This window comes from Oculina patagonica, chromosome 10 (assembly GCF_052425735.1).
Source record: "Oculina patagonica isolate OP01 chromosome 10, crgOcupat, whole genome shotgun sequence".
Taxonomy (NCBI): domain Eukaryota; kingdom Metazoa; phylum Cnidaria; class Anthozoa; order Scleractinia; family Oculinidae; genus Oculina; species Oculina patagonica.
The window spans coordinates 4,588,752-4,608,903 of record NC_135767.1 but is presented as its reverse complement, the minus strand read 5'-3'; the positions used below and the strand labels follow the sequence as shown (position 1 = coordinate 4,608,903).

General features: G+C 37.8%; 1 protein-coding gene across 1 annotated transcript; it reads right to left on the bottom strand.

Moving 5' to 3' along the window:
- Positions 1-235: 235 nt before the first annotated feature.
- Positions 236-13,298, bottom strand: LOC144628838 (uncharacterized). Its single transcript, XM_078486947.1, has 8 exons — positions 12,971-13,298; positions 10,498-10,709; positions 9,816-9,954; positions 8,983-9,263; positions 7,618-7,808; positions 6,759-6,793; positions 6,117-6,215; positions 236-2,041 (listed from the first exon to the last, which is right to left on the bottom strand). Exons 1-8 carry the CDS (start codon positions 13,296-13,298, stop codon positions 1,092-1,094), a joined length of 2,235 nt encoding a protein of 744 aa, XP_078343073.1. The 3' UTR covers positions 236-1,091.
- Between the last annotated feature and the right edge of the window lie 6,854 nt (positions 13,299-20,152).

Here is a 20,152-nt window from a genome sequence, read left to right as displayed (position 1 = left end):
TTTAGCGCCCGGGGCGCTTATTTACTTTTGGCACCTCAAGGGAGGGCGCTTATTCGAAACAGGGCGCTTATTTGGGACAGGGCGCTTATTTAATTTTTTGAGAAACAACCAAATTTTCACAACAAAACTTTAATAAATTAATATTAAAAAAGCTAACAATAACATAAACTGCAACAGTAACAAATTGTTGAAAGTTCAGTTACTTTAAAAGAATTGTTCATTTTAGCAGTAAATATACACATGTACGGTACGGTGAATGTTCATGAGTTTAAAAGAATGGGGGCGCTTATTGGAATAGGGGCGCTTATTAACAAAAACACATTCGAAGGGGGGTGCTTATTCGGAAGGGGGCGCTTATTGGAAGGAGGGCGCTAAATCGAATCATTACGGTATCTCAAGTTTTCAGCCAGACTGTTTCAATACAGCTCTTAGTGCTCCAACATACATAATACATTTTTTATCATCATCTTTTATTTGAGTGCCATGTTCATAATTTTTTTTCTTGTTCTAATCTAAACCAATCTATCATAAAAAAATATATCACTTGGGTTGTCTGATGTGCTGTTAAGTTCCAAAAATAAACTGTTACAGCAGTATAATTCAAAATTTGGCCCATCCTCAAAGTAAACATCTGTGAAACTCACCAGTGACATAAAATAAAGAACAACCAAAACAACAAAGTAACTTGAAACAAAGAAAAATTTCACAGGTTCTTACAGCGAGAAAACCCCCAAAATTAATTTTCTTGAACTGTTGTGACTATTGTTAAAACCACAGCAGCAAAATAATTGCCTTGTCAATTGATTTCAACAATAACTGGAATTACACTGCGTTGATTATGATCGACAGCTCTTAAAATTTAAAATACATGTAACTGTCAAATCAACTGCACCTCAATTAGGTTCTATTTTCATTGTGCAAGAACTGTTTATGTTCCACTTTTATTTGGGATGGGTAGCAGCTCTATCAAGGTCTCATGAATGGCTCACTTCCAATAGAACAATAGAACAATGCCCCCAGCCCCCAAAACAATTGCAACTGCTACACTAGAGGACTAGTACCGGTATATTATTACAAGGCCACAATAGCTATTACACTGTTGATTTTCTTAGGGCCTGATACAAATCAGGCCCTTTCAAGGGCTCGTAAACTGACTCCCTTTTACATGTAGTTTTAGGACCCGGCTTGCGTACTACTACGCCATAACCTACATCAGGCTCAAGACCCTCGTCAAAAGCTGGGTTTTCAAAGGCAGCTAGATAAAAGGGCAACTTCAAAGCAGTCAATTCCACACTACTCTTGTTTGCTGTTCCATCTGAAACTGACCCCTCAAGAGGACTATACAAGGACTCCCGTGATCCTTGTGAACCATTTTGGGCATCGGAACTCTCCAGCGCAGTATAAAGGGGTTCTTGTGGGGCCTGCTCGGTTTCGGGCCCTTTAAGTACATTCATGTACATAGGCTCCTGTCCAATACTCTCACTACCAACATCCTGGAACTCATAATTATTTTCTTCTGCTTCTGGTCCTTCAAGCACATTATATATAGGGTCTTGTGTATCCCCATGATTTACACTCTCCGAGGCCCCATAATCTTTCTCTGGCCCTGATTCTTCAAGTACATTATAAAGAGGTTCCTGGGTGTCTCCAAAATCATCGCGCTTTGGGGCCTCATACTGGCCCTCTGGTTCTGACTCTTCAAGCACATTATAAAGTGGCTCTGGCATGTTCCCTTGTTCTGTATCAGGCAGCTTAATGCCATTTCCATAGACTGGTTCTGCTATCACTTTGGCTCTGTTACTAAGGTGTTCGCCACTGGGTCTTGGTTCTGCTATCACTTTGGCGCTGTTACTTAGGTGTCCTGTTGCTCTGGGTCTTTGCTTGGGGTCTGGTTGCCCTGTGGCATGCTGTTCTTTCTTCAAACTCTGGTAAACAGAAGTCTCAGGTGCTTTTTCGTCCAGATTTTGGTAAACAGTGAAGTTATCATAACTGTAACTGGTATCTTTAGAAGAGCTATGTAATGCCACTCCATTCATTTGTCCTGATGAACAAAAAAAGAAACATGAATGTCATTTGCTATATTTAGCTCTTTACTGGCAAAGTCAAAACAACTATATACAAGTGTAGCTAGAATGCTGCTATAAGAACCTCACTTTTATAAATTTGTCACTAAGCCGTGTTTTCATGTATTTTGTGACATGATAAAAGAGGTCTTTTGTCCTGGTGACATTGTAACAAGTTTTACTGAATCTCAAAGAAAAGAACCTGAGTTTTTACTCGCTTCCAAATACAAAGTGCTTCAAAAAATTAATAATTATTGATTTGCTCTCAATCTCAAAGAACAAAATTAATAGTCCAGTCAATATAAGCCATTTCGTTGTGTAACCCAAAACAAATTGCAACAAAAATAAAACATGCCTTATTCGACTTTGCATATATTGAGGAATAACATACTAAAAGTCACCGTGAATCGGAGTATTGGAACCTCGTCTTTTTTTGCGATATTTGAACTACAATGAAAGATGAGAAATTTAATTTATGCATAACTAATGTGATTTTTAACAAGTAACATTGAAGGGTCCTTATCGACAGAAATAATCAAGCTAGCAAAACCAAACAACGACAAGCCAACAAATCAGTTTACAACAAATGTAGCAGTTATTACTTATCCTATTTATTGCGTGAAATGACATTACTATTCTGCCCTTTTTGGTACCTTAGAGAACGTACTACCAGCGGCCGGATTCTGGCATAGATGCAAGTATAGTAACAACGTTCGCTAATCGGACATTTCATTAAAAAAGCTGAGTTTTCTTCAAAAATTAAAGATACTGAAAACTGATAAAGTATAATTATACCTTTTTGATGAAAGAATAAACGCTGGTCAAAAAAGTTACCGTCTGATAACTAGAATTGCGGCAAACAATTATGGCGGGAGTCTTGGATGAAACCCTTAACATAATCTGTCAGAAAACGTAATACGTGAATTTGCTCCCCCAAAACCCTTTCTGCTTATTGGAAGGTGCCTATAATTCCAAGAATCAACACTGATTGATCTTTGCAAAAGTTCCCCGAGTGACTGAGCTGTCACAGACGCCGGGGACACAACCCCGGCGTAACTATGGGCACGCCTCCATCTCTGCACTTAATTCTTTTACAAAAGGATGAACAAATTATTTCAGGAGTAGCAGAATGATTTTGGACAAAAGAAAAAGGGTTAAAACATTTGGAATCCATTCCACTGCTGTACTTGATGATAGACCCTCAGGCTGTGCTACGAATAGGCATTATATCCCGACGTGTGGGTAGCATGCTGGGTAAAACTTTGCTGCGAAAGTGCCTCACTTGAAGGACATCCAGCTTTTCTCCAGGTTTATCATTTTAGAGACAGAACAGGGAGTCAATCTCCTGCTGTAACGGCAACCCAAGTGGCTTGTTGGTAGTTAAATACTTTAGAATATTTCCTGAAAAATGCCCCAGAGTCGAGTTTCTTCAAGGAAACAGATTTTTGAATGCCAATGCCAATATTTACTTTGTGAGTTAATTTATGTGCTGGTTCAGTCAGATCATAATTTATGTCCACTGCTCTTAAACAGAGTGAAGAGAGCAATGTATAATCTCCAACTATTACAGTGTTGCATCTTGTGACAACTGTATTTTGTATCAAAAGGACTTCGGCATTACCCTACGCATGTAATACGTCATTACTATGCCGTTTAAAATGCAGAGGTAGTAGCGCAACGAACCTTATCTTGTTTCACATTTTGGAAAGGAAATCTTTCTTTATAACATACACTCTTTCCCGAGTGAATCTAACATCATGCATCGCTTATCCCACATCTGACCCTTTTATCGTGAGTCATATTTGGTGGCTGGTCTTCTTTGATAACCATCCAAAAATACAGTGGCAGAGCCATATTTTTTGAAACATATGTAAAGTAACGACTGGAAATAACGTCATACATACAGTGTCCTAGTTGCACATGGCATGAGTAAGGTATGGCTTATGTCCTGCCGAGAATGAAGCTAGAGTTTGGCCGTCGAAGTTTTTCGTTTTTAGGAGCGTCAGTTTTTAATTGTTTACCGTCGGAAATGAAAAAGTTAAACTCTAGACTTTTTTATTTGTAACTTTTATTCATAAGTTTTTATTTGTTTTTAACCGTTGTCTTTTTAACATTTCTAAACTTTTTTTTAAACTTTGTAAGTCATCTTTTTAAATTTTAATATCTTACAGGACCCCTAAGATAACAGTACACCAAAGTACTGATGGGTTAATCCTGTTAAAATATTTGTTTTATTTTTTATTTTTTAAAAAGGATTTTAAAACAGCGAGAAAAAGGCGTGTCTGTTGATAAGTTAATGCTTTCCACCGCAGTGGTTGAACAAATGTGACGATTGGCGTACAAAACTGTATAGCATTTGACGTGGCTGTATACAAATGCTAATATTGAGTGGATAGAGTGATACCATACTTGTCACTGGCTGCCTGCCCTTTTAAACTCTTTTTTTCAGGCCACCAGACCCTTAATTATTTATTAATACCATTATATGTCTTTTCCTTTTGTAAATATTTGTGGTGAATAAAGTTGTTGTTGTTATTGTTGTTCGAATTCAAAGTTTGAATTCATGTTTATCAAGTCATTTGCAGGTTGTTACCAAACTTTTTCCAAATGTTTTAACCCTTTTTCTTTTGTCCAAAATCATTCTGCTACTCCTGAAAGAATTTGTTCATCCTTTTGTAAAAGAATTAAGTGCAGAGATGGAGGCGTGCCCATAGTTACGCCGGGGTTGTGTCCCCGGCTCTGTAACAGCTCAGTCACTCGGGGGACTTTTGCAAAGATCAATCAGTGTTGATTCTTGGAATTATAGGCACCTTCCAATAAGCAGAAAGGGTTTTGGGGGAGCAAATTCACGCATTAAGTTTTCTGACAGATTATGTTGAGGGTTTCATCCAAAACTCCCGCCATAATTGTTTGCCGCAATTCTAGTTATCAGACGGTAACTTTTTTGACCAGCGTTTATTCTTTCATCAAAAAGGTATAATTATACTTTATCAGTTTTCAGTATCTTTAATTTTTGAAGAAAACTCAGCTTTTTTAATGAAATGTCCGATTAGCGAACGTTGTTACTATACTTGCATCTATGCCAGAATCCGGCCGCTGGTAGTACGTTCTCTAAGGTACCAAAAAGGGCAGAATAGTAATGTCATTTCACGCAATAAATAGGATAAGTAATAACTGCTACATTTGTTGTAAACTGATTTGTTGGCTTGTCGTTGTTTGGTTTTGCTAGCTTGATTATTTCTGTCGATAAGGACCCTTCAATGTTACTTGTAAAAATCACATTAGCTATGCATAAATTAAATTTCTCATCTTTCATTGTAGTTCAAATATCGCAAAAAAAGACGAGGTTCCAATACTCCGATTCACGGTGACTTTTAGTATGTTATTCCTCAATATATGCAAAGTCGAATAAGGCATGTTTTATTTTTGTTGCAATTTGTTTTGGGTGTAATACTAAGTTGACTGGACTATAAAGGGGCTAGGTCACGGTATTTAAGGTAATTCTATATATTTTCACCAATTAAGAGATATAAACATCAAATTGGTAGAGCAAAAGTCTTTTATTGGCAAAATCACGGCCACATAACAAACTAGGATGATTTTTCAGCATAAGTTGTAAATGACACTTTCATACAAAATTAATAATTGAGATAAACTTGAAAAAAGTTGGGCCGGCGTTTTTCAAGTTTACCCGAACGCAATCTGTTTTAATCTTCTTGAATTTTGCCCATCCATGACCCTTTTTGGCCTTTACCGGTATGTGTTTCTTCTGAGTTCTTCTACCGTTTAAAGCCGTTATTTTGATATTTCAGTTATTTCTTTGACCAGTTGGTCAGTGCCGAAATTGCCTTAAATTGCGTGACATAGCCCCTTTAATGTTAATTTTTTTTTTTCAAGGCAGGCATCCCACATGTATCCTACAGTGTGAGATAATTTTTAGCCTGCGAACACATAGGTATTTTCTGCTGTCATTTCTCTCCACCGAAGAGAAACGACAGCCAGAAATACGTCTGCATTCACAGGCTAGATAATCTCTGGCAAGCTTATAATTACCTCTTTCCATGACAAGGCCCTGGTATGTTGGGTTACTGTCTTGTTCACTCATGGTTGTGAGATTATTCCCTTTTGTTCTTCCCAATTGGATGTCATTGTCTGAAATATAAATTATTGTAATTTAGCCCACTCAACAGTGCTAAAATTTCCATTTCGTTTTAGTATGTAATACTACGAAAATCACCAAATGGTGGAACTGGCAGAAATTTTTTATAATGCTGGTCCACCCACTTTCGTTGACAAGTTCCTGAAATTCCTGTGGCTCACATGCTGCACCTCTTGCTCACACTGTTATTTATGGTTTGTTAGAACCATGCTTGAAAAACAAAATCTCAATTAAATTTATTTGTTTTTGCATCAAACATAAAATAAACGCCAAATCTCGACATGACCACTTAAAGAAAATGGCAAGCACTTCTTTTAACCAAGTAGTTTTAGTTTCTTTTCTAACGACCGTTTATTCCACGCAGAAGAGGAAAGTGGGCGGCGCGGGCAGCGACATGAAAATTCAAGCCTATTCCGTAGTTCGGTGATTTTCGTAGTATCACAAGTCAGATAAATTCAGGGTGTGGAATAAGTAGGATCTACACTCATGCAAACAAACAAGCTTTAATTCTATTTACTGCAATAAAATACCTTTACCTTCATGTTTTGTTGTCGTTTCATTATTACTTGCCCTAGGAAAACAGTTCAAAATAATTAAATTACAATGTAGCTGATGACAGTTTGTTTTACTAAAAATTACAAGCAATTATTGTAGATCAAAATAGTAGAGATGCCTGACAATGTTGTTACATAAAGTACATGTACACCAAATTGCGCAAAACTTATAAAAAAATAACAGTATTGTGCTTTAATTCAATGTTTTAGGATGCATAATTATAACATATATGTTTGAGTAACAACGTCAATTCAGGGCAAAATGCCTAGCCTACGAATACAACCAACTCACACTACAAACTGCCACTGACAGCAAATATCTCATGGGATATGCTATATATTCAATGCAACAGTAGTGATGCAATGTAAGTGTTTTCACAGACAGACCCCAGGGGGTACTCGGGATTTCAAGTGACGGGTATGATCGAATGGGGGCAAAAATCAATCCCCAAAAATTCCCTAGGGCTTCCAAAAAAATCCCCAGAAAAATCCCTGGACCAAAAATTAACCCCCCAAAAATTGCATGCCAAATTTCTGACCCTTCAATTTCCAGAAAGGGGGAATGATATAACACAAAGAAAAACATTAGAAACATGTTTGTTTCTACTTTATTCGCAGAACTACTTGGTGGCCAACAACTGTTTTAAATACCCAAAAGAATCCCTAGTACCTACTTAAATCAAGCCACCCCAAAAAAACAAGGAATTGAACATTTCAAACCCCCAAAAAACTTTCGATCAACCCTGTTACTTGAAATCCTGAGTACCCCCCTGGGAGGCAGACCCATGCATACATTTGATGGGTTGATTGGGAAACATGTTTTTTGCATATTATTGTATACCTTAACTTTCTCCGCTTGTAAGATACAATGATTGTGATGAGAAGAACAAGAACAACAGTTCCGCCACCTGCAGCACCAATGATCACGGCTTTATTACTACCATCTCCAGTGCTTCTTTTATCTTTGTTTCCTGGGCCATTACCTGTTATAACAGCAACTGAACTAGATAGTGGTGTGATGGCTGAAGAAGACTGCACATCAAAAAAGAAAACATCAGCGATTTGTGTAAATATATGCTGCTTACAAATAGGTAGAATCCCGATTTCTCAAACCTTTGGCTTCTCAAAACTCCCAATTACCATATTTATTTGATTAAGCGCCCTGGGCAGTCGACATATTTAATTTTTGAATTTTGAGAGTGGGCACTTAAGGTGGACACTTATTAGAGGCTTATTAAATTTTCCCTATTTTCAGCACATAGTAAGTTTAAACTAAACAAAACAACAAATAAATTATAACAAAAATTTAATGTGAAGATGTACCTAAGCAGAATTTAAACTGTTCGTTGGAAGATTCTGTAAAATACTAAGAAAACTCGGTCTTCGGAGAAGTAGCAGTACTTAGTCAATCTCAATCTCATTGTGCAATAATCAATACTCCTCTTTTGACTTTTTTTGGTGGTGGGGTGGGGGGGCTTGGGGAGTAGGGGCGCATTTGAGGCTGGACACTTTTTTACTTTTCCTACCTTGGCAGAGTGGGCACTTATTCGAGGGGGCGCTTATTTACTTTTCCTACCTTCAGAGTGGGCGCTTATTTACTTTTCCTACCTTCAGAGTGGGTGCTTATTCAAGGTGGGTGCTTATTTACTTTTCCTACCTTCAGAGTGGGCGTTTATTCAAGGTGGGCACTTACATGTATTTACTTTTCCTACCTTCAGGGTGGCCGCTTTTTTGAGGTGGGCACTTATTCGAGGTTGGGCGCTTAATCAAATAAATATATGGTACTGGAACTAATTTTTGTATCCCTTGGATTACACTTCTATGTAATTTTACCTCCAATTACTCGAACCTCCCAATTTCGTGAAGCAATTAATTTCATTTTCCCTGGAGGTTCAAGAAATCAGAAACAGATGACATGAAACATGTTGTTATTAGATATCAAACATTACATAGTGGTTGGCAAAACTCAAAGTTTGAAGGAATGTCAATGCCAGTCAATGTTTTGCGCAACTGATCACAAAAGTGATGTGGTGATTGGGTTAGTTATTTTTATTTATTTTGCAATGGATTAATAGTTCATGCAAGTAGAATCACAATGTTTTATGAATCAACTTTACAAGCAAAATAAAGATTTCTGATTGGAAAGACAATAATTATTTGTGCATCCAACAACATACATGTACATGTAGCAAAAAGGATTACTTACCTCCGACGGCTCTATATGTAAAGTTCTTGAGGTTACAAGAGAAGGAATGGCAGTAGTCCAGGATACATATTTGGTCTGATGTGGTTGTGGTGAGGGTAAGGATGATGAAGGATGGAGTAATATTGATGTCGTCTGTGTGGACAGTTGCGGTGAAGTTACAGATGAAGGTGAAGATGATGGTAGCAATAACACTGATGATGCAGATGGTGACACAATAAGTGAGGATGATCCCGACTGAGAGTAATCAACACCATGAAGATTATCTGAAACACCAGCAAAAATACCGTAAAATTCCGGTTATAAGCCCCCCCGCTTATAAGCCCCCCCGGTTATAGGCCCATCAACCTGGAAACAAAAAAATACATCCGGTTATAAGCCCTCCCGGATATAAGCCCCCCTCTACCAGATGACAGTACTGAACAGGGCTAAATGTTGCTTTTTGTGTGTTTTTAACTTAAAAACGTATTTCGATCAACACTCCCGAGGCTCGTTTCGAAACGTTTTTTTCCTTCCGCTTATAAGCCCTCCCGAATATAAGCCCCTCCGCTTATAAGCCCACCCAAAAACCCTTACGAAGTTGTATAAGCCCAGGGCTTATAACCGGAATTCTACGGTATGTTATTAAACAACAAAAATTAGTTTATAGTAGTAATCAGTTATTTTAGTCAAACCATTAATGCCAATGCATGGTATGTATTAAGATGCCTTAATTGCTTATTCATTGAGGTTGGAGTATATATCCGGCTAAAGCCAAAGATGTGTGTTAGCAAAAGGTATAGCAATGAACAGTGTTTACAGATTCTTTAATAAATTTTTAATAAAAAATTACTCACATGTGATATGTCCTGATGCCTTGAAAACCAGGCAACCTGTTTTTGATGGTCCTGAATCAGATTGTGAATAACTGCAACTACCGGTAATATTAACCCGAATAATTCTTCCTAAAAGTTCCTTGTTCTTGACAGCTTTCCACTACAAAAGACAAAGTTCAAGCACAATAAACTACTTAATACTGAGAAAAAGACAAACTGAAGAAATTAAAATAAATAGAGAACAGCAGCTCTGTTGTGTTTCCTAAAAAAAGTTACTGACAATTATAATCATAGCATGCAAAACATGCACCTGAAGCCCTTTACACGCATTGCAGCCCTATAATGTCAGCCAACATTATCCCAGAAGGCAAATATCGATGAATTCTCCAGGGTTCTCACAAACTTTTAAAAAAGATGGTGTGTTATAAAAGTAGACGGCCAGGCAAGTGAGTGCCAGAGACACAAGCTTTAATGGGGGTCTGGGGACTCAGAATTGTCATTTTATTCATTTTTGGCAGACATTTGTGATGAAAAAATAAATTATTTTTAACAAGACTGAATGCATGTTTGTCCTTTCAGTGCACACTATCTCCGCTGCTACTTGCGCTGAAGATGTTCTTGGCAGGTGAACATCCACATTAACAAGCTTAATTCAATATATCAGTATACATGTAGGTTAACAAAATGACTGAATCTTAGTTACCTTGAAAACTGTTTGATTTCCTTCTATTGCTATGTTGAAGATGTCACCATGTATGTCCACCCACTTGTTTTGTACTTGAAAGTTGTAATATGCAGCAGATTGTTGGGCCACATGGCAGCTGTGGTAATCTTCAATATTGCCTTTCTTGTAACCTTCCCTTTCAAGATCAAGGGATCTCAGAAAAAAGGGCCACTCAAAGAAACTGGAACAACCTGTAAGTATGCAAAAAGTTCCTGAAAATCTGAATCGCACTTGCAGGGCTGCAAATAACAGTCGGTCATCGGACATTGGCCGACCAAAATTTGCTCATGTCTGAGGAAATCCCAAGTGTGTCCGGACAATTTTTTGATCGTAAATCATTTTATGGCAACGATGAATAATAATAAGTAACAGAAGTGCAAAGAGATCGCGGGGAAATTTTAAGGAAATAAAATTCAACCTTTTGTTTTTGGTGGTGTCCGACCCCAATTTTGTTTTGTCCGACCAAGATGGCGTCTTAGCAGGACCTATGTCCTTTCAAGTGAAAAAAAATTATTTGCAGCCCTCAGCACTTGGAAACTATATGAAGAAAAGTCACACTCTTGCCTTCATTTAAAATAGCAAGTAAGTACTGTTGGTGGTCTAACAGTGTTCCAGATAAAAGAGGGATCTCAGGTAAAAAACCTGAAAAGATCAGCTGCCTGACCTGAAAAATTACTGAAGAGAAAACTTCTAGTGATTCGATGGGAACTGAGGGAATTTGACTTGTTAGAATCCCTTGTTGACATCTTGTTTTAAAAACTTAATCTGGAACACTGGTATAGCTAACAAGGTAGACTGTAATTTAACTCACTGGCTGTTACAAGATTTTGGTTAATGGCTCTCTAATGATTTCAGATATGTATGTATTAATATATTATGGAGTGACTTTTGATTGAGTGTCGTAAAACCAAAACCAAGGTAATCACTCTGACCAGTCACAAAGGACAAGCTATAAGGACACAGACAATCCAGTGAGTCAATCAAAACTGATGAAAAGCAAATGCATGTAGCTGGCATTAAGCACAAGAAAATGTGTGTGAGCGAATCATAATTGGTTTTGGTTCTACTTTCGATAGGATGAGAAAGTGGTGCAAACTTTTTTAAACCAATCACCAAGTGTATTGACGAAAAACCAAAGCAAAAAATAATGTGAATAACCATAATGATTCGATTTAGCCCCCTCCTTCTAATAAGCGCCCCCTTCCAAATAGGGGCCCCCCTTCGAAAATTATGTGTTTTTTGTCAATAAGCGCCCCTATTCCAATAAGCGCCCCCATTCTTATAAGTGCCCCTATTCTAATAAGCGTCCCTATTGTGGATAACTGCCCCTACTGAAGTCATCGACGTCGAATAGATAAGCGCATGAACATTCACCGTACCGTACATGTATATATTAACTGCTAAAAAAAGACAATTCTTTTTAAAGTAACTGAACTTTCAACAATTTGTTACTGTTACAGTTTCTGTTATTGTTAGTTATTTTAATATTTATTAAAGTTTTGTTTTGAACATTTAACTGTTTCTCAAAAAATTAAATAAGCACCCTGTCCCGAATAAGCTCCCTGTCTCGAATAACCGCCCTCCCTTGAGGTGCCAAAAGTAAATAAGCGCCCCGGGCGCTAAATCGAATCATTACGGTACTTTTAATTTGAATCTCAAGTAAAAACTGCTCTTATAAAATATGCTGCAACCCTGATATAACACACCCCTGAAGTCCCATGTATAACAAATGATTTTCTTAAGCCCATGCAGCCAAAATTACCAGCAATCAATCACTGTTATAACGAACACATTTTCCCAGTCGCTTCACTGTTTTAGGGTTTCACTGTATATTATATTGTAGGAACTAAATATAGTACTGCATACGCCAGACATTTTCCTGTTGGATAAAGCTAGTGAGGGAAGTGGTCATAACAAGTGTACTCGACGAGGAGCCACCTTGAGTAGGGGTAGGGGGGCTATGCAAGATACCACCTGTTTGATTCGCCAAATGGACAAAATTTATTAGCCTCAAAATTTGAGTTAAGACCTTTTTATGTTAGATGTGCAGGAAGCAGGGCCATACCTAGGATTTTTTGTCTGCAGGGGGCAAACTCCACATACCTTTAATTTTCTTAATTAAGTTTTTTTTCTTTAGTTTTCTTATATTTTTTTTTAGTTTTCCTGGCGGGGGTAACTGTCCCCCCCCCCCTGTCCCCTGCTATGTATGGCCCCGTGAAGCTTGCATTGCTGGAGAAATGGCACGAGGATGTTCAAAATCTTTTTCTTAGTTTCTACTCCTGATAGAGTGGGGGCTTACAAACAAGACATCATCTTTTAAGGTGGGAAAGGGGGGGGGGTGTACATAAAGAGACAACCTGTCATTTTGAAGAGTGGTGTGTCCTGTCTGAGTACAACAGTTTTGACCATTTCCTTAAGTAAAAGGGGCCAAACACACAATCAGTTTACTCACTTTTAAATAGAGTTTTCTTAACAGTCACTGTATCACTGCACTTTCCTAACTCTGGGAGAAAGGTTGGGTATCCTGGCTTGCAAGTACATCTACATTCCATGGAATGAAACACATTTGCTGTTGCACCTAAAGACTTACACACGTCCTCTGGGCATTTAGAGTTGCGGCTGTAAACAACACTGAATAAGTCCGTCTCAGATTTCCCTCTCCTTTTAATAATGTACTTCTCAATGCGAGGCACATAAAAGGTAGCCACCATGGGAACCAGCTGCTGCAGTGCCGCTAAATATAAGATCAAAAGAGCGGTCTTTCTAGGAGATTTGTGCATGGTCCCAGTATAACCTGCAAAAGTTGTTTAGAAAAAAGGATGATCACAGTTTATCTTTCCTCTCGAAAAACAGTGACGAAATAGCAAAGTGCTGCACCATTTACTGCTGTGTTTGACAAAAGCTCTACAAAATAATAAAAAAAATACAACAAAATCAAAATAAAATCACTGTGCACACTGCCAAGCGACAATAATCAGAGCTGGCCTTCCTTTAAGGCCGAGACACAGTAGGTGACAAATCGCTGCAACATGACGCTTCGTGTGACATGGTGCATTTTTGTGAAAATCTGTCACTGCGACAGAAGTTTGTCGCTATGATTAGTCCCACAAATTCAAACTGGTTTGAATTTGTGCGACTGATCACCACGACAAACTGGTACACTGGTCCACAGAGCCGCGAAAATTTGAAATTTTAACCCTTTCACCACCATTGGAGGGTTTACCGGCCAAAATTAAAAGTCCATGTAACCCCAGCGGCCGGTAAACCGGCCAAACAAAACACCTGAAACAAACTCTTTTTTGGGGGGAAAACTGGGCACTACTTTCCATATTTGGAAATAATTTATGCAAGTGAAAGCACATGCTTTCAAACCAAAATGGCCGTCTGTTTTCATGAACTGAAGGACAAAGAAAGCATTGTAAAATGAAGAAAACTTCCCGCGCGATTTTTTTCGCCATTATTAGCAACAACTTAAAGTGAAGTCAATATTCAAGAGCAAATTAAACCGTGAATTTCAAGAGTTAAAGTCAAATATCTTCAAAATTGTTCGATCAATAACTGGTGAAGATGTGTAAGACATTTCAAGCCAACTGTAAAGCGTAAACAACAAGAAATTCACTCGAATGTGACAGGGATGCTCTCAGACAATCTTTACATAATGTGGTAAGAGTTGTGCAGCATTTTCACTGGTTTTTGTAAATGTTTTGAATGAAAAAAATATAACTGTTTTAATGTATTTGTTGGCTGTGAAATTATCTTTGCAGTGATGTATTTTTTAGTTAGATAGCATGTTTGCAGTACGCGCTAGCTTCGTTTAAAAAATTTGTGCACCATTTCTTCCTGAGAAATCGCCATTTTCTAAAAGGCCAACTGATCGCATCACAGCTGCTTGACACTTTCAGAATACCCCTTAATGATAGCACTATCATTTGATTGGTTTACAAAATTCAGGAACTGCATGAGCTTCAGACAAAAGTTTGCCAAAAATGCCACACACTTGTTCCCAGACTGAATACACGCATTCTATTTCATGAGCTTGAGAGGAAGAAATAGCAAGGTTCAACTTATTCCTACCGTATTTTAAAAGAACACCCTCGCCTTTTGAAAATTTTACCCCCCCCCCCACCCATTCTTAACACCACCCCCCCCCCCACCCCTTAGGCATAAATAACAAACAGTCCCTTATAAATTGCTGTTCTCATGAAAATCAGGAAAAATTGTGAAGGATCAATTTACTGGTCTTAAGATAAACAACTTATTAGCTTGCAGTGTCAAATTAAAATCATAAAACAAAAACATGTTTCAAGTCTACATTTGAACAAGGAGAAAGCATAATTTTTGGATAAACTGTAGAATTCCGGGCAACTTATTTGCATCTCATTGAATTTGAATGGTTTCTTTTTGTTTCTATATGCTTCGTTCTAAAAAGCATACAGAGTGAGAGATATGTAAATAAGTGGCCCGGTATTTTAAAATCGCTCCAGCATTTCATACCCAAAATCTATCCAGTGCTGGGAGTCGAATTTGAAAGCAACACCTTGGTTGGTTATCCGATTTAAGGAAATTAGAGTTTCTTCGTGTCATGTTCAAGCAAATTGCACCAACAATCGAACGAAAACCTTTTGCAATTCACCACACTCCAATTAAAGACAGTAAGATGTCGGCTTTCGCTCTTGGTCAAACATATGGCTGAAATTTTCCATTTTCTTGATCTCTGCACAAACGCCAAAATGGTTCTCCGTCCGATAGGATTTTGAGTTGGTTTCTCCACGTCCAGGCTTTCAAATAGTTTTACTGAGTTCTTTTGCTCTTTCCTGACAGCCATTAGAGTTCCTAGAAACCCCTGAAATCCTTTTTCCGCAGAAAAATGAAGCAAACTTCTTAGAAAAACACAAAATCCTGCTTCTCTTCAAAATGTCCGCCAAGCAAACTTCGCGCCTGCTTTTCCAAATAAGGTAGTGACAGTATACAACGAACCCGATCAGGTCAGATTACCGGAAAGTACGTGACGATTGTATTATTGGGGACCCCGGGGGGTTCTGGGGGCGTGCGGAAATGCCTTTCCCGGGAACTTGTTGCTGTTTTCCGGGAACATTTCCCATAAAACACTGAGTTGACTGAGTTGCTTATCGCCCTGATCGTTTCTATCACACCGATCGTTTGCAAAAACTGAGACGATCGAAGCGATCGGGGGTTCTCATGATCGTCCCGATCGCCTCGTATGAGCGAAGACCTACGAATCATTTTAACCCTAGATCCAACACAATGGCAACCTTCAATGAAAGGGCAAAACTCGTGGCTTCCTATCTTCTCAGTTATTACAGTTTTACGGCAAAGAAGGGGACTAAAGAGAAGCTAGAAGGATACAACACGGGCGATCCAAGAGATCGTGATCATGATCGCCTCAATCACCGCAGACGTTAGCGATCGCCTGTGTAATATGCACATCTACTCGCCCCGATCGCAAGAAAACGTTTTGAAGTGACAGAGGCGATAGAAGCGATTATATAAGAACCAGCCTTAATGTAGCAGGACGTTTTTGTGGTTTTGCTTTTTTTTTTTTTGTACGATTCACAGTAAAAGGACTCTAAAGGTTTCCGCGGAATAAAAAAAACCGCAAAAATTTACTTTATTGCCAAAATTATTTATGTTATCTACATTTGCGTCATTTGCTTTCAGAAAACAGTAAACAAAAATAAAAAAAATTCAGCCAAAAACAATTTTCAATTATAACAAAAAACTGCATCGGTATAAATTCTTTCAAATCAGCCAATTAAATTATTCTGAAGCATTTTCTCGATGAAAGTTTTTTTTCTTGATTTCAAGTGTTTGCTTGCGGGTCAGTGGTAAGATGGATGCAACGTGCGCAACGCCCATGAAGCTAATTGATTAAATTTATAAAAAAAAAAAAATTGCCGTTCAATGTCGCTTTGTATGTTCACAGGCCAATTTTGACATCATCGGTTTGAATTTGTCCGCGTTTTTGAAAAAAAAAATAGCGGAAAAATATTCTCTCGTCGTCGGTAAGAACTTTTTTAGAGTATTTAAGGAGTAGTTGTATGCCAATTCGACATCTTGGTGTTTTTCTCGGGAGGCGTGCGGCCTCCAGCGAGCACACAATAGCAATATTTAAGTTGTGTTTATACGTTTTTCTTTTTACTATGGCGCACGGGTGGGTTATATTGAGTGAATTTAAACGAGGGCAGGCCTCTCTAAAGTTTGCATGAGATCAAAGAAGCGCTTCACTTCCGTTGGGTAAAACTAACACTTAACGCATTAGTTTTTCACGTTAATTTAACACTTTCTATTTATATTACTCATTAATTTACTAATTATTACTACTATTATTATTGTAATTTTCTTTACTATTTATACTTTGCGGTAACCTTCTTCAAATCACACTGAAGATGCCGAGATGGTTCTGCCGAAACATGTTTGCAAAACTGAAAAATGTCGTGCTCTTTTTTTGAAATTTGTTTCTTCGTCGGTTGTTGCTTACACATTTCAATGCTAATTCTGATACGATAATATTTGCAAGTAGTTATAGATAATATCGGCTGCGGTGTAGTAAGAATTGCGATAAAGAGGATATCAGTACGAACCTACCTACCTAGTACAAACAAGAGAAAATTCTTGGTATAGATAGGAGCAGTCCAAAGTATGAAAGGCATTCAAGCGTTTACATTGTAAGTTTTCTTTCGTTTTGCCCCCGTTCACTAACAGTTCAGCTGAAACTCTTGCGCAAATTTCATACTTCAAGTCCTTCAACTATTGTTGACTTTCGTTAGAAATCTGTAATCATGCCTTCCCATCCTAAATGTTAGACGGAATCCATCAGGAAATCGAGTAATGTTGATTTTAGTTTGACAAAAATCGAGTACCAGAATAATTTCTACCCTTTTTGAAAGCTAAAGATGTAAATTATTACATCCGCGATAAAACCAACAACAATTTCTTATCAGAGCCTGAGAAAATGAATTTCGAAGTTCACAAGATCCATGTAAACTATAGGTAAAATCTCACATGTAGCTGTTTTTTTTTTTTTTTTTTTTTTTTTTTTTTTTTTTTTTTTGGTTAGATTAAATAATTTTGGTAGCAAAATCGCCTAATCAGCGATTCAGTGGAATTCAGTGGAACTTCGAAATTTGTTTTCGATGTTTGGTGTTGTTAGAAATGATTTCTTTTGAGAGATATTTAAACAGTAACACAGAAGTTTATAATAAGGTGTAAATAATTTTGGTACAGCAATTTCTTATCAGTGTCTGAGAAAATGAAATTCAAAGTTCACAAGCTATAAGCAAAAGCTCACGTCTTTTAATTAAGCGATTCAGTGGAATTCAGTGGAACTTCAAAATTTGTTTTAAATGTTTGGCGTTGTTAGAAATGATTTCTTTTGAGAAAATATGTGAAATAGTTACACATAAGTTTGATACATAAATTTGTCGAAGTTATACTCGAGGTCCTGGCGGATTCCGTCTTAATCTCCTCCAAAAAAATCGCAGGTCACGAGGAATACAAAATCGTAAAGGTCGCGGCAAAATTAAAGGTTCCAAACGCGCCTTAGACGCGTGCAAATTAAAAAAGATATGTTTCTTACCGTTCTTTGTAACAATCGCTGAAAAAGCTTGCTTACCACACACCAATGTTGTTTAACTGTTGTGATATTCAGTGTGCTTCAAGGCCTTTGAAGCCGCATTTCAGCGAGTTTATCTTTCCCGGAATTGTATTTACGTCATTATGTAATATGTAGTTCCGCTTTTATGATGCGTGACCGTGACCTCTCGACTTCGAGCTCAAGAAATTTACATGACAAGCGCGTGACGGAGGCCATGTCCGGTGGAACACGCTGAAATGCACCTCTAAATTTGTCTTTTTTCTGATTTTCCTAGAAAATATGGGCTTTTGCAGGCAGTGTGCGTCATCAAAATTCCAATCCGTATTATGGCTGTGATCGCATAATATCAAACAGACAATTTAGAAAAAAAAAGAAAGAAAAAGGCGGAACGTGCCTAAGTTCGGTCAACTAGTCGTCCAGACCGATCATGCGGACCTATCCCCATTCTCGTCCCCAGAGGCCGCGATCGCGGCCTCTGGGGACGAGAATGACCTATCCCGTAAGGGTGGGGGGGGGGGGGTACTCCATTATAAGGGCTTAACGGGAACGTGGCCCAATAGGGTATGGTTTTCAGGCTTTTTTGTCTTGAACGGGGTATATATTTCACCTCTTTTTGTCTTAAACGGGGTATCTTTACATGGACCAATGTCAAACAGGACAGGCTTATAAAAACAAAAAAAAAAAAAAAAAAAATAAATTTAACTCTGCAGAGGTGTAAATTTATACAAACTCAGCTACAAACCGAATTGCTAACTTACGTTGTTTTCAGCCACCACCCATTGATACCCCTAATAGCTTAATTCCCGATTACAACAAAGCCAGTGAGGTACTTTTTGATGTCTTAGACGGGGTATCAAAAATTGGCATTCTGTCTTTTAAAAACAGGGTAGGAAAATCACCGGGAAAATCAGAGGCTCGTGTCTTAAACAGGGTCAGGGTTTAGGAGCTCCGGGCCGCACCTCCCTACCCGATATTTTATCGAGTACCCCCCCCCCCCCCTCCCGGGGATCTATATATCGTTTTATAGTTCTCAAAAATTGGAAAACAGAGCTCATGTCCACTTCGGGCTAATTACCTTTAGGGACGTGACGGCCAAAAATAACGGTTGCTAAGACTGAAATAAGTACTTTCGAATTTTCACAAGCCGTACGTGCAACTTTAAGTATGAATAATATAATTAATTACGCGCGGCGTCTTTTTTGTTGCCAACCATGCGAAACATTTTTTACTTCAACTTGACCCACGTCCAATATTAGCTTGATGACCTTGATCAGTTGGTCAGAAAGTAACCTGCGATCAGGCTTTCTTTTTTTTCAGGTTAGTCAGAGGGCTGCTTCTCCTTCAGAGCCGTTTTGGCCGTTGAGGTCGTCACGCAACCCTTTACCCTAACCCAAGCAGAGGCTGTAAAGAAAACTAATAAATTTCCTAAGAAAGTAAGAAGGCACGTCAGCCCGGGCACGTCAGATAACAGTTCTGAGCCCTTCTTTCCGGGAGGGGGTTGGGCTCATCGTGATCGTCTGTCACGCAATGCCATGCGTTGGAGAACTTAGCGTTGTGTGACAGGGTGACACAGAATTCATTACTTCAGTTTTTTTTAAATAAGCGTAGTCAATTCCTTATTACTAATAAGGTATTTTTTTTATTTTAAACTATTCACAAAAATATGTTTCAAAATTACTACAATTTACATTTACAAAATTCAATTCAAGCAGATACGATTTAAAATATGTATAAAAATGTAAAAAGATACGTCTTCTAAAAGATACATGTCTTCTAAAATTTTGAAAAAAACGAAGGCCTTTAAGAAAGCATTCTTGATATCAAAAAATTTACAAGTCATACAAAAAATATACTTGTACCATTAGTTCATAAAAAAATAAAATATTTATTTTAACTTAAAAAATGTTATTTTAGTGGTTTTCAAGTCCACAAATTTATATTTATTTATTAAACATATTATATATTTATATATAACATTCTTTTTACAACTTACAGGAATATTTGTATGTCTAATCATTA